The sequence below is a fragment of the Phascolarctos cinereus genome, unplaced genomic scaffold (assembly GCF_003287225.1).
Source record: "Phascolarctos cinereus isolate Bilbo 61053 unplaced genomic scaffold, phaCin_HiC Scaffold_726;HRSCAF=1367, whole genome shotgun sequence".
NCBI classification, from domain to species: domain Eukaryota; kingdom Metazoa; phylum Chordata; class Mammalia; order Diprotodontia; family Phascolarctidae; genus Phascolarctos; species Phascolarctos cinereus.
The window spans coordinates 219,158,359-219,170,465 of record NW_027556098.1 but is presented as its reverse complement, the minus strand read 5'-3'; the positions used below and the strand labels follow the sequence as shown (position 1 = coordinate 219,170,465).

Below are 12,107 nucleotides of genomic sequence, written 5' to 3'. Positions count from 1 at the left end.
AACTTAATCCTGCCAATTAAATTAACTTTTCAGTGGATTCAAATTATATTGTATTATTGGACTTGCAGTTAGAAGCCCCTTTATTTAACAAATTCAGATTTGGGAAACATTTATTAATTGCTTGTTATAGGAAAGCCACTATGGTAAGTAATGATAGGTGCTACAGAGATAAAGCATCAAGAGACTTAATCTAATAGGAGACATAAGATATGTTCACAAATAACTATAATACAAAATAGAATATAATTTCTAAGAAATTTAAACAAAATTCTATGAGAATTCAGAGGGAAGGTAATTTCTAGCTTGAAGGATTATGAAAGCCTTTGGAATAGGAGTTAACATTTGAGTATTACCTTGAGGGGATGCATAAGACTTCAATAGGTTGAGATTTAAGAATAAGGAGTGAGAAGAGAGAAGAGAACATTCTAGAAACATGTTTTCTGTAGCTAAAGTTTTAGGCATTTTAATCTTTAGCCAGTGTGATTCTGTTAAAGGCTTTTGGGGGTTAAATTAACACGATCAAAATTGTACATTTAGGAATTTAGCAGTAGTGTTAAAGACATATTGAAAATGGGGAGGCGTTATAGTGCAGTGGTAAAGTGCTGAATTTGGAGGCAAATGACCTGAGTTTGAATCTTGGGCCTTCCACTTGTGTGCTGCATATGTGACCTTGAATAGATCACGTACTTTCTCTGTGCCTTAGTTTTCTTATACATGCATATAACATATGTTATATGTAAAGTGAGAGAGGTGGGTTGGACTTGCCGGTCTTTTATATTTTTTATATCCCTTTGAACTCTCAATCTATGATCCTGTCATAAAAGTGAGCAGACTAATTGGGAGGCTGTTTGGGTAGCCTGGGCAAACACACATATCAGAATCTCAGAGTAAGAAGGGCATTCAGAGGCCAGCTAGTCCAAATTATGCCTGAATCCCTTCTACACCATTGATGTTGTAGTGGTCCTTAGTGAAGTGGAGCTCAGGTAGCTCTTTGCTCTTTTGGAAAGCTCTAATTCTTAGAAGGTTTTTCCTTAAATCAAGCCTAAATCTGCAAAGCAACTTCCATTCAATTCAATAAATATTTATTAAATGCCTACTATGTGTTGGGCACTATGCTAAGTGCTGGGGATACAAATAAAAAGACAGGCCCTGCTCTCAAGGAGCTTACACGAAAGGACACTGAAAAGTTGGGGGTTAGGGGATGGGAGATGGGAAGCAGAGGGAGAGGATGGATGGACAACAGAGGGTACCCAGCCATCTTCTTCCCTAGAGCTGAAACCAGGCTGAGGTGCAGATGCAAAAGGGAGTGAGTTTAGAGTCCAAATTCTGCCCCCTTTTTATAAAGGAAGGATTTGGTGAAGGTTGGTAGTCCACTCTGCAGGAGACTCTCAGGAGACTGAGGAAAGTAGTCCAGGCTTGAGTTATCAGCTTTTTGATGAAATTAGAAGTGATGAGCTTATCTTGGGAGGGCTATCTTGTTCAGTGGTGTTGAAACCAGGCAGAGCTGTGGTTATCACTGCCAATTTTCCCCAGTATCTTCAAAGAGAACTTTGCCTCATTTTGTATAGACAAATAGATAATATTCACCCTGAGCAACCTTTTCTTTCTTTCTCTACACCTCAGAACCCTTTGAACTTTCACCTTTCTCTCATCCATTACTTTAGTGTTTAATGAAGTGGTTTCCCTTTTCCTTGCTAAGGCCAGCCCTCTTTCCTTTTTAAATAAGTTTCTTAGCATTAAGTTTTAAATTTTGGGTTCCAAATTCTCTCCTCCTTGTAGTTCCACCCCCACCCAATGAAAAGACAAGCAGTATAAAACCCATCATACATTGAAGTCATATAAAAGCTTTCCATATTAGTTATTTTGCCTCCCCCCCCCCAAAAAAAAAATATCCTTCAATTTACCATTTCTTCTACTCTTGATCATATACTCTTCTACATTCTCCTGGAGTTAGCCCTGGAAATCATTTCCTTCCTTATCCTCAGTCTTCAGTCTCTCTTTATCTACTGGTTCTTTCCCTGCTGCCTACAAACATGCCAAAGTTTCCTCCATCCTTAAAAAAAGCCCTCCCTAAACCTTACCGTCCCCTCAGGCTCTTGTCTTCTCTTTCTCAGCCAAAGTATTAGGAAAAAAACTATCTAAATTCAGTTTTTCTACTTTCACTCTTAGCCCTTTGTAGTCTCTCTCCAGAGTTAACAGTGTCCTCCTAATTGTCAGAACTGATGGTCATTCCTCTTCCTTGACCTTCCTCTGCAGCATTTAACACTGTTGACCAGCTTTTCATCCTATATACTTTCTCCTCTCTGGGTTTTTGTAATACTTCTCTGTCTTGCTTCTATTCCTCTCTATCTGATTGCTTCTTCTAGTTCTCCTTTGCTGGGTCATCATTCATATCTCACCCCTTAACTGTGATTATACAGCAAGGTGCTGTCCTGAGCTGTCTTCTTTTCTCTCCACAATCTCACTTGGTGACCTCATCATTTTCTACAGATTTAGTCTTTACACCAGTTACTTTCAGATCTTAATGTCTAACTCTAATGTCTTCTGAGCTCCAGCCTTGCATCATCACTTACTTATTGGACATTTTGAATTGGATATCCCTTAGACATATCAGATTCAAGATGTTCAAAACAGAACTCATCTTTTCCCATAAACCCATCCATCTTTCAAACTGTTTCTTTGGAGGACACCACTCTGCTCTCAGTTACACAGGTTTATACTCTGTAAGTCATTCTTAAATCTTTATTCTCCTTCACTTCCTATTTCTGTTGATCTCCCAATCTTCTCAATTCTGTTTCCCTAACATCACTCAAATCTATCTCTTACTCTCCACTCACTTAGGATATCAGTTTTTTTCTGAACTATTACAAAAGCCCTCTAATTGATCTTCTTGCCTCGAGTTTGATCCCTCTTTTAATACCTTATTCAGAATGATGCCAATGATAGTAGTTATGATGATGCTCCTCTGCTAAATAAGCTCCAGTGGCTCCCATTTGCATCTAAGATCAAAGACAAACTTTTCTGTGATTTAAGTCCCTTCACAACCTGGCTCCAAACTGTATTTTCAGGTTTAATAGAAGGAAATTTCAAGGGAGGATTAAACTGGCAAGGCTCCAGTAGGGTGATAACTAATATCTACAAAATCCAGTATTGAGTAAGTTTCAGTAATCAACAAAAATATATTGAACATTAACAGTGTATACTATGGGGGTTAGAAGAAGAATTCTGAAACATGAACGATGCTCAAAGTGTTTTAATTGTGAGGATAATACTTAACATATATGAGGCAATAGTACACAGTATAAGGCAGACTATAAAGAGGGGCAAAATAATGTGGTAGAGACTATAGCTTGGAGGAAGAGGAAGAAAAATCAATGATAGTTACTTATTATTTACATTCTGGTTTTATATTGTTTTACAGTGTCTTTTTGTTAGTACAACAGTGAATAGCCTGATTCACTTATTTCCTACCCAATTTATACTTGTCCTCTGTAGCCCTAAAGTTGTAAAAACATGTATTGCATATGTGCAGTAACTATATTGCTAGCATTTAAATTTATAGATTACAGTTCTGTTTTCTCTACTTGTAAAATAAATATTAACATACAACAGATTTATTTAAATCTGAGCTATTTATACTAATTATCTATATTATGTGTATGTTTTATTTAGAGTGAAATAGAATGTTTGACTTGCATCATTCCCTTCTCAGTTTTATTTTAAATATAACATATCTTGTGTGTGATCTAGTTGTCAAGAAAGGGAAGTTAATTTGTTTAAAATAAAAATGTAATCACTGTTCTACTCTCCTGAAAACAACGATCAATGCAGTACAAATTTTATGACTCAAATTATAATGACTAGTTCAATTAATACCTTATTTTTATTTCTTCTAGAATACAGGCAATACTGAAAAGTCTTGGGAGGTTTTACTGAGCCTTGTGATAAGTGAACTGTCTAAAGGGAAGCTGTACCTTGAAGGAGAAACTGAAGAACTTGGAATGGTATGCATTTTCCACACATTTAAAATATCATTAACAATAATCAGACAGTTGGATTTTTGTTAGCACATTTTATTTCATGAGATATATCATATATCTGAGTTATACTATGTATATGACCAGTTTCTTAACTTCTCTGTGCCCCAGGCACTTTCTAAATAAGACTGTAAGTTGCAGGTGACTTGCTGATCTGCATCAGTGAAAGGAATTTCTGCACTGGGAGTTCCCTACAGCAATGAAATCACAGTCAGAACCTCTTCCCTGTCCCTGCCTCCTATGTTACCAAGTAAATTTTCTAATTAAATTTTTTTTTTCTGCTTTAGGTTGCCTGGTCTCCTGATAACATAGAAAGATATTTACAGCAGTTCTGCTTACCTTTTCTCAGGATCACCAGCCTTCTTCAACATCACCTTTTTGGGGGAGATTTACCAAGCTGTCAGGTATGATTGACAGGGAATTGGGAAAGTCTAATATCCATACTCTGCCTGGACTCACTGCTAAATGGTTAGGATACTCCTATCCTCTTTTACTCATCCCATCCCAGTGATCCTGAGCCCTGCCTGCTGACATACAAACCCCTTTCCCTAGCCTCAACTGTTAGCAAGGTCCCCCTTCAACTGTATATGTGATTCCCACTATGCCCTCTGGAATAATTAACAAGCTTCTTTTCATTGGAAACCTCTTTGTTTCTCATTCTTCTGACCCTCACTGACACATGACTTCCTACTGATGATACCACTTCCCGCTCTAGTCTTTCCAGACATGATTTTCTCTCTTACTTTCAGACTCACTAGTTGTGATCTGGGAGTTGAAGTACTCCTTGCTTCCCATTGTCACTCTTTCTCAGGCATTTTCATGTGCTTCCTCAAACATATTCATGTGCTGCTGAACAGAGCTTGAGGAAATCATGAAATAGTGCTGCCTAGGCATAGATAAACATTTATGTTTATAATCTCACTTGGCCCTTGCCCCTTCAGGGCTAGCATTCTACTTTTTTATTAAGGTGACCTTAACTGATTTGCTTTCTACTCTGTACAGTGACTAGTTCAAATCCTCTCATGCCTCCTGAAGGCGTCAACTGTACCACCTCTCACAACCCTAGTCTAAGCCAAGGACATCTCACTTCATGCATTTACTGAAAAAATTACTGTGTGCTCTCCCTTCTCTCTTCCTCATATCTCATCGCTAGGGCATCCCCCTCTGCTATCTTCTCCTTTGCTCTGGTCTTAGATGAAGAGGTAGACCCCTCTAGGTTCACCCTTGACCTCATTCTCTCTTTATTTCTCTAGCAAATTGGCCTCACTATTATCCCTACTCTGTCACCCTGTTCTTTGGGTCCTTCCCTGCTGCCTACAAGTATCCTATTTCTCCTCTATCTGTAGAAAACCTCAACTTGATCCAGCCATCCTTGCTAGCTTTTGTTCTCTTCTCCTTTGTGTCTAAACTCCTTGAGAAAGCAGTACACACTCAGTGTCCTCCACTTTGTCTCCTCATAGCCATGGTGCCATCCTCTATTCTTACTCACTCTGCATATGCCATCCTTTGCCATATCTTGTCATTTCTACCTTTACATCGTCTCTCTTATAGTCTGATTCTTGCCACTCATACTGTCACAACCTTAGTTGAGGCTCTCATCTCTTCTACCCTTCCTCTTCTTTCCACCTTGTAACCCATCCTCCACTCACCTGTCAGGGTGATTTTCCTAAAACATAGATCTGACCATGAAACAGCCCTCCTCATCCCCATCCCCCACTCTCTGAGCTCCAATGGCTCCTTATCACCTTTAGGTCAAAATATATCAGCCTTCTTATACTTTATTCCTCTCCTCACATTTCCCTGTTAAGCTGCATTAGCCTACTTACAGTACCTTGAGAACATCACTCCTGTATCTTAGTTTTCCAGGCTTTTTTTTTTTTCTTAGTACTCAGCTCAAACCCCACCTTCCACAAGAAGCCCTTGCCCTCCATAGCTACTAATACTTTCCCCTTTCAAATTAACCTTCATCTACTCTGCATAAATCCTAATTATTTTCATGTTTGTCTCTTTCATTACAATGTAAGCTCCTTGATGGCAGGGGCTGTTTCTTGCCCTTCTTTGTATTATCATTGTTTAGCATAGTATTATAAGCACATCCTGGCATATAGTGAGTACTTAATAAATGCTTGTTGATGCACTGAGACAGGGAGCAGTTGAGAGGGCCATGGCAAGAGTCTTGGTGAGAGGAGAGAGGGCCTGAACTAAGGGGATGGCTTTGTGAGTAGAGATAGTATGGAGGCAGAGATAGGTGTCTGTGACAGAGGATGAGTCAAGAATGAAGGAAAGATCATTATCATGGCTATCGTTAATATAAGAAATTAGGCAAAATGTGGGAAACTTGGGAAATGAATTTCCTATTGTAACTCTTAGCCTCTTTTTGAACATAATCACAGTAATAACAGAATTTACCCATTTTTGCTTTTTGGCAAAATCTCAGTTTCTTCAAGATAGTAGAATTTGCCACATTTTTGTTTTCAACTTTTATGGTATTGTAGAATGCCCTATAGCCCACCCATGAAAAACATCTGTCTTTTTGTTTATTTCTTGTTTCATCTGTTTAAAGAGCTATGGCTATGAATGAATAAGCAGAAAAGTTACAGATGAGTTTTATTGAGGGAAATGTAGAAGACAAGAACCCAAACTACACTTGTGGGGTAATGATGTTCAAGCCATCATGAAGAGTCAAGAAAAAACAAACAAACAGGAAGACAATGAAATTCATGGAGTTTGTGTTCCTAGAAGCCTTATGGAGGTCAGAATACAACTTAGGTAGACGCAGCTGGGGTAGAGTAGCTAAAATGTTGGGCCTCGAGTTGGGAAGACTTGAGTTCAAATCCATGTTCAGATACTTAGTAAGTGTATGACCCTGGGCAAATCACTTCATCTATGTCGTCTTCAGTTTCCTCAACTGTTAAATGGAAATAGAAATAGTACCTACCTCCCAGGGTTGTAAGTATCAAATGAGATAATAATTATAAAGTGCTTAGTACAGCATCTGGCATTGGCACAGAAAGGGAGCTTAATAATGCTTGTTCTCCTTTGTCTTCACCCCCACCTCACCAAATTTATGTGTTTCTCTTCTCATGTTCTTCCCAAGCAGTTAAAGTTTCCAGGATCATTTTGCTGTCAGTGTTTTCAAGCTGTACTTTGTAAACATGTACTCAAAGCAGTCTCAGTTAAGAGTGGTGATATGTGGAACAGATTCTGTTTGTCAAAACTTAAATTGCTTGTGTCTGTCCTGTAGTTCCTTAATGATACATTTTGGCAACCCTGATTTAGATTAATTCTTGGTCTAAAAATATAATCCCATTTCCTAATACAATAATAATTCTCATTTGGATAGTACTTGAAGGATTTACAGAATGCTTTATTTACAATAACCCTGTAAAGTGGGAATATAAATAGAATTATTTTTCTTTTATAAATGTGGATACTGAGGCAGAGAAGTGATTTGTCCATGCTTATATTTAAAAAGTTTAGATGTAAGATTCAAATCAGGTTTCCTAACTCGAAGGCTTTTTTATTATACTACTTAAGAAACAATTAACTGAGCGGTATCCATTTCTTTTCTTAGTGTTTTAAATTTTTCATCTTTAAAGGCTGTTGGTAGCTCTTTATTGCTTCATTATTTCTTTTCAGTTGGTTTCATCATTCACTTTATAAAAAGTGGAATATTTTTTTCCTATTTGCTACCAGTTCCTTTTCTGTGTGCTGTGTAATTCTTATCACTAATTCAAAATACTGTGACTACGTCTTCCTTTTATTTTTTCCTCTATAATTTTACTCACATTGGCCTTTTGTTTTTATAAATCATAATCTTTTTGTCACTAGAGAGTCATGAACCTCAAGCATCCTTTAATTTATCTCTGCAGGCTTTCTTTATGGTCTTTTCTTCCATTGTTTTACCCCATTTAGTTCCACCCTTCATTTCCCACAGTTGTGTGGAAGATTTTATGTTAAAATATATTCCCTTTATGTTTTCTCCTTTGTCTGTTCAATTCTGCATATTTTTTCTTAACTATTCTCTTCTATGTCCCTGGTTTTTTTTTAAGGTGAATAATTTTAGTGTTCAGATACATTCTCTCTTTCTCTCTTTTACACCCCCCCCCATTGTTATCTTGTTAAAGTAAATCATGTAACTGGATATTTGCTGAAGTGGTTCATAGTGAGTAGTATGTCCATCTTATAGTTGAAGAAATTGTGTCTCTCCTAATAAACCTTTTGAATCTAGAGATGAATTCTCTGATTTGCTAATTGGTCACTTGGTCCTCACTCATTTCTCAGGTATAGAGGTTTCCTTTTTGGATAAAAGCTCAACTAAATTATACGGAATAGGGATCCTGTTGTTAATGATTGTGGGTAAGATTATTTTCCTATTGTTTCTAATTTCAGCAACCATTAAGTGCCTAATATGAACAAAGTACTGGACTAGTTCATCTGTATAAAAAGACAAAAATGAATACTTCCTGTCTTCAAAGATTTTATGTTATCCTGGGGGCAAAATGCGAACAGATAAATAAATACAAAGTAATTTGAGGGAGAGAGAACATTAACAATTGAAGGAATCAAAACAGGCTTGAAGGAATAATTGGTACCTAAATTAAGTCGTTAAATAAGATAAGGATTTTGACAGAGATGAGGAATCCAGGCATGGAAGATGGCTTCTGCCATGTAAGGTAGAATATCAAATTTGGTTAATCAGTCCACAGGTATTTCTTAAGCAACTGCTATGTGCACTGTTCTAGATGTTAGGAGTACTAGTACGAAGAATGAAATAATCCCTAATGAAAAGAAGCATACGTTATAATGGAGAAGACAAGTATGCTTATGTGTGTCATAAATATGAAGTTAATAAATGCAAATATGTACAAAATAGTAAATAAAAAGTAGTTTGAGAGGGAGAGCAGCTAGGTAACACAGTGGACAGAGGGCCAAACCTGGAGTCAGAAAGACCTGAGTTCAAAATCTGGCCTCAGACACTTACTAGCTGGGTGACCCTGGACAAGTCACTTAACCCTCTTTGTCTCAGTTTCCTTATCTGTAAAATGAGGTGGAGAAGAAAATGGCAAACCACTCCAGTATCTTTGCCAAAATAAAAAACTCCAAGTGGGGTCATGAAGAGTCAGACATGACTGAAATGATTGAACAACAACCACAACAACTACAGAGTTTGAGAGGGAGGGACATTGGTGGCTGGGGAGATCAAGAATGACTTCATGTGACGTTTTTAAAAAAGAAGGGGATTCTATAAGGCAAAGGTAAGGAGGGAATGCACTTCAGGAACAGAGAATGACCAGTGCAAAGATGTATAGACAGTCAATGGGGTGTTTTATGTAAGGAACAGAAGGAAATCAATTTGGCTGGATCACAGAGCGTTGGAGGGAAAATAGTATCCAGTGGTGCTGGTAAGTTAGGTTGCTACCAGGTTTGGCCTTTGAAGCTAAGCAGATGAATTTATATTTTATCTAGAGACAGTAGAAAGCCACAGAAGTTTATTGAGCAGAGACGTTACATAGTCAGATCTGCACTTAAAGAAAATAATTTTGGCAGCAGTGTATAGGATGGATCTGAGTGGTGAGAGACTTGTGACAGGAAGACCAATTAGGACAGTATTGTAATAAGCTAGGCAAAAAATGGTGAGGACCTGAACTAAAATAGTCACTTTGTGAGAGGAGAGGAGTCAGATGCAAAAGATGTCATGAAGGTAGAAATGGCAACATAGCAATTGATTGGATATGAGGGATGAGAGAGTGAGGAATCCAGGATAGTGCCAAGATTATGAACCTGAAAGATTGAAAAGATAGAAATATTGGAGAGTATTAGTTGAAAGATAATAAATTCAGTCTTAGACATGTTTATGTTAGGATGTTTCTGGGATAAACAGTTTGAAATGTCTAAAAAACAATTAATGATTTCAGACTGAAGCTCCGGGGAGAGACTGGGGCTGAATATATTGATCTGGGAGTTATCTGCATAGAAATTATAGTTAAATTCATGGGAGCTGATGGGTTTTCTAAGAGAAAGTATAGAGGGAGAAAAGCATCTGGTACAGGGAATACCTATAGTGAGGGGACATGATGATGAGCCAACTAGCAAAGGAGATGGAGAAGGTGAAGTCAGACACATAGGAGGTGAAATAGGAGAGAGTAGCATCATGAAAACTCAGGAGGAGAAAGTATCCAGGAGCAGAGGGTGGTTAACAATGTCATATGGAGCAGAAAGGTTGAGAAAATTTAGGATTGAGAAATGACCATTAGATTTGTCAACTAAAAGGTTATTGGTAGCTTTAAAGAGAACAGGTCCAGTGGAGTGATGGAAATGAAAGCTTGATTGTGAAAAGTTGAGGAGTGATAGCAGAGGAAATAATAGTCTGAAATAATAGCAGAGGAAATAATGTAATAAAATAAAAGTTTATCCTTTTTCAAGGAGTTAGGCCAAGAAAGGGAGAAAAGATACAGGACAATAGTTTTAGGGGAAGAAAGACACTGAAGTTTTTTTTAGGGATGGGGAAGACTGGGCCATGTTTGAAGGCAATAGGGAATGAACCTCCAGTTGATGGGTAGTGGTCAACCTTTTAAGATTCCAGAGTGGAGGGGGATGATTGGGGACCCACTCTGCTAGAAAAGGTAGGATGAGATGGAATCAAGAATACATATAGAGGGGTTTGCCATGGCAAGGGAATGGCCAACTCTTTGTCAAAGATTAAGGGAAAGGAGGCAAAAGTGAGTGATCATATCAGGGAGTTTTGAAGTGAAAAGAACGAAAGAAGAGAGATCTCAAATCAAATAGCCTCACTTTTTTCAATAAAGAGACAAGCCCCCCAACTTGAGGGTGTGTAGAGAGGGAGAGTTGGGTTGTTGAAGAGGGAAGAGAAGATTCTAGTAGCTTCTGTGAGTGAGATAGGGAACTAGGCAGACTAAAAGGTCTGCCTTGCTGATGAAGGGACCAGGTTGAGGATAGATAACATGAATTTGTAATATACCCACTCATCATGGGTATGAGATTTACTCTAGCTTTGGTCAGTGGCTTGTAAGTAGGAGCAGAGGAGGCAGATAGTGGAAATAATCCAGGGCTAATGTTTGGCTAGAAAGAGTGATGTTAGGACAAAGGACAAGAGACTCAAGAGTAGAGGACAGTGTGTAGAGTTAAAATCGCTAACTATTGGGTTGAAGTTGGAAGGTAAAGTCAGAGCATGGGCAAATGATCTAAGAAAGTACTGAAGGATGTAGGGAATAGAGATCTTAGTGAGGCTGAAGAGCATGTATGTATAGGAGGGATGAAACAGAGAGGTGGAATGATAGGTTATCATCAAATAGGGCAAAGTCAGAGTTTCTCATTAGGAAAGTGGAACTCAGTAAGATCAAGTAGTGACCATTCTTATGTGTGGCTGAGTGAAGTAGTAGGACATGGTACATAAGGAGGTTGAGGTAAAGGGGAGATTAGGAAGTTTTAGGGAGCTTCTACATGGATATTAAAGGTCCCTAGTGTAAAGACATAAGTTGGGTAGGAGAGGAGGATGACAAAAGAGGTGCTGAACTCCTTGAGAAACGAGAGAATGACCTAGAGTTTGGTACTATGGCTACCATAATTTTGATTGAGTGGACTTCAAAACTAAAGATCTTAGGAATACAGGTGCTATTTTTGTCATAGTTACCAATTAATGGTAAGGGCTTCAAAAGAGATGCAAGCTTGGGATGATGTCTGAGAATAGGATTGTTATAAATTTACTGACTCTTAAATTAATTACTTTTCCATTTGAATATACATATATATGTATACATATGTACATATATATTCATCTATCTAAGTTAATTCATATCACTAGAAATAAATGTAGCACTCCATGGAACATATGCATGGAACATGCATTTTAAGAAAACTTTAATGGAAATGCATTACAGGAGGCTCTATCTTGTTTGGATGGCTAAACCTTTCACTGAATTTAGTCAACTTTAACTTATGTATGTTATCAAAAATAAACTGTCCTCAAGGAGAAAAATATTACTTCTAATGTGCACCCAAGAAATACATTTTTTCCCCCATAATAATAATTTATTTGTCTGGAGTCTT

The 12,107-nt window shown here is 37.8% G+C and overlaps 1 protein-coding gene across 1 annotated transcript in view; it reads left to right on the top strand.

The window, feature by feature from the left end:
• The window catches only part of UBR3 (ubiquitin protein ligase E3 component n-recognin 3), a 303,032-nt gene that overhangs the window by 275,123 nt on the left and 15,802 nt on the right, over positions 1 to 12,107 (top strand). Inside the window, 2 exon segments of the mRNA XM_078146977.1 lie at positions 3,897 to 4,004; positions 4,325 to 4,441. Of these exon segments, the coding sequence (XP_078003103.1) occupies positions 3,897 to 4,004; positions 4,325 to 4,441 (225 nt within the window).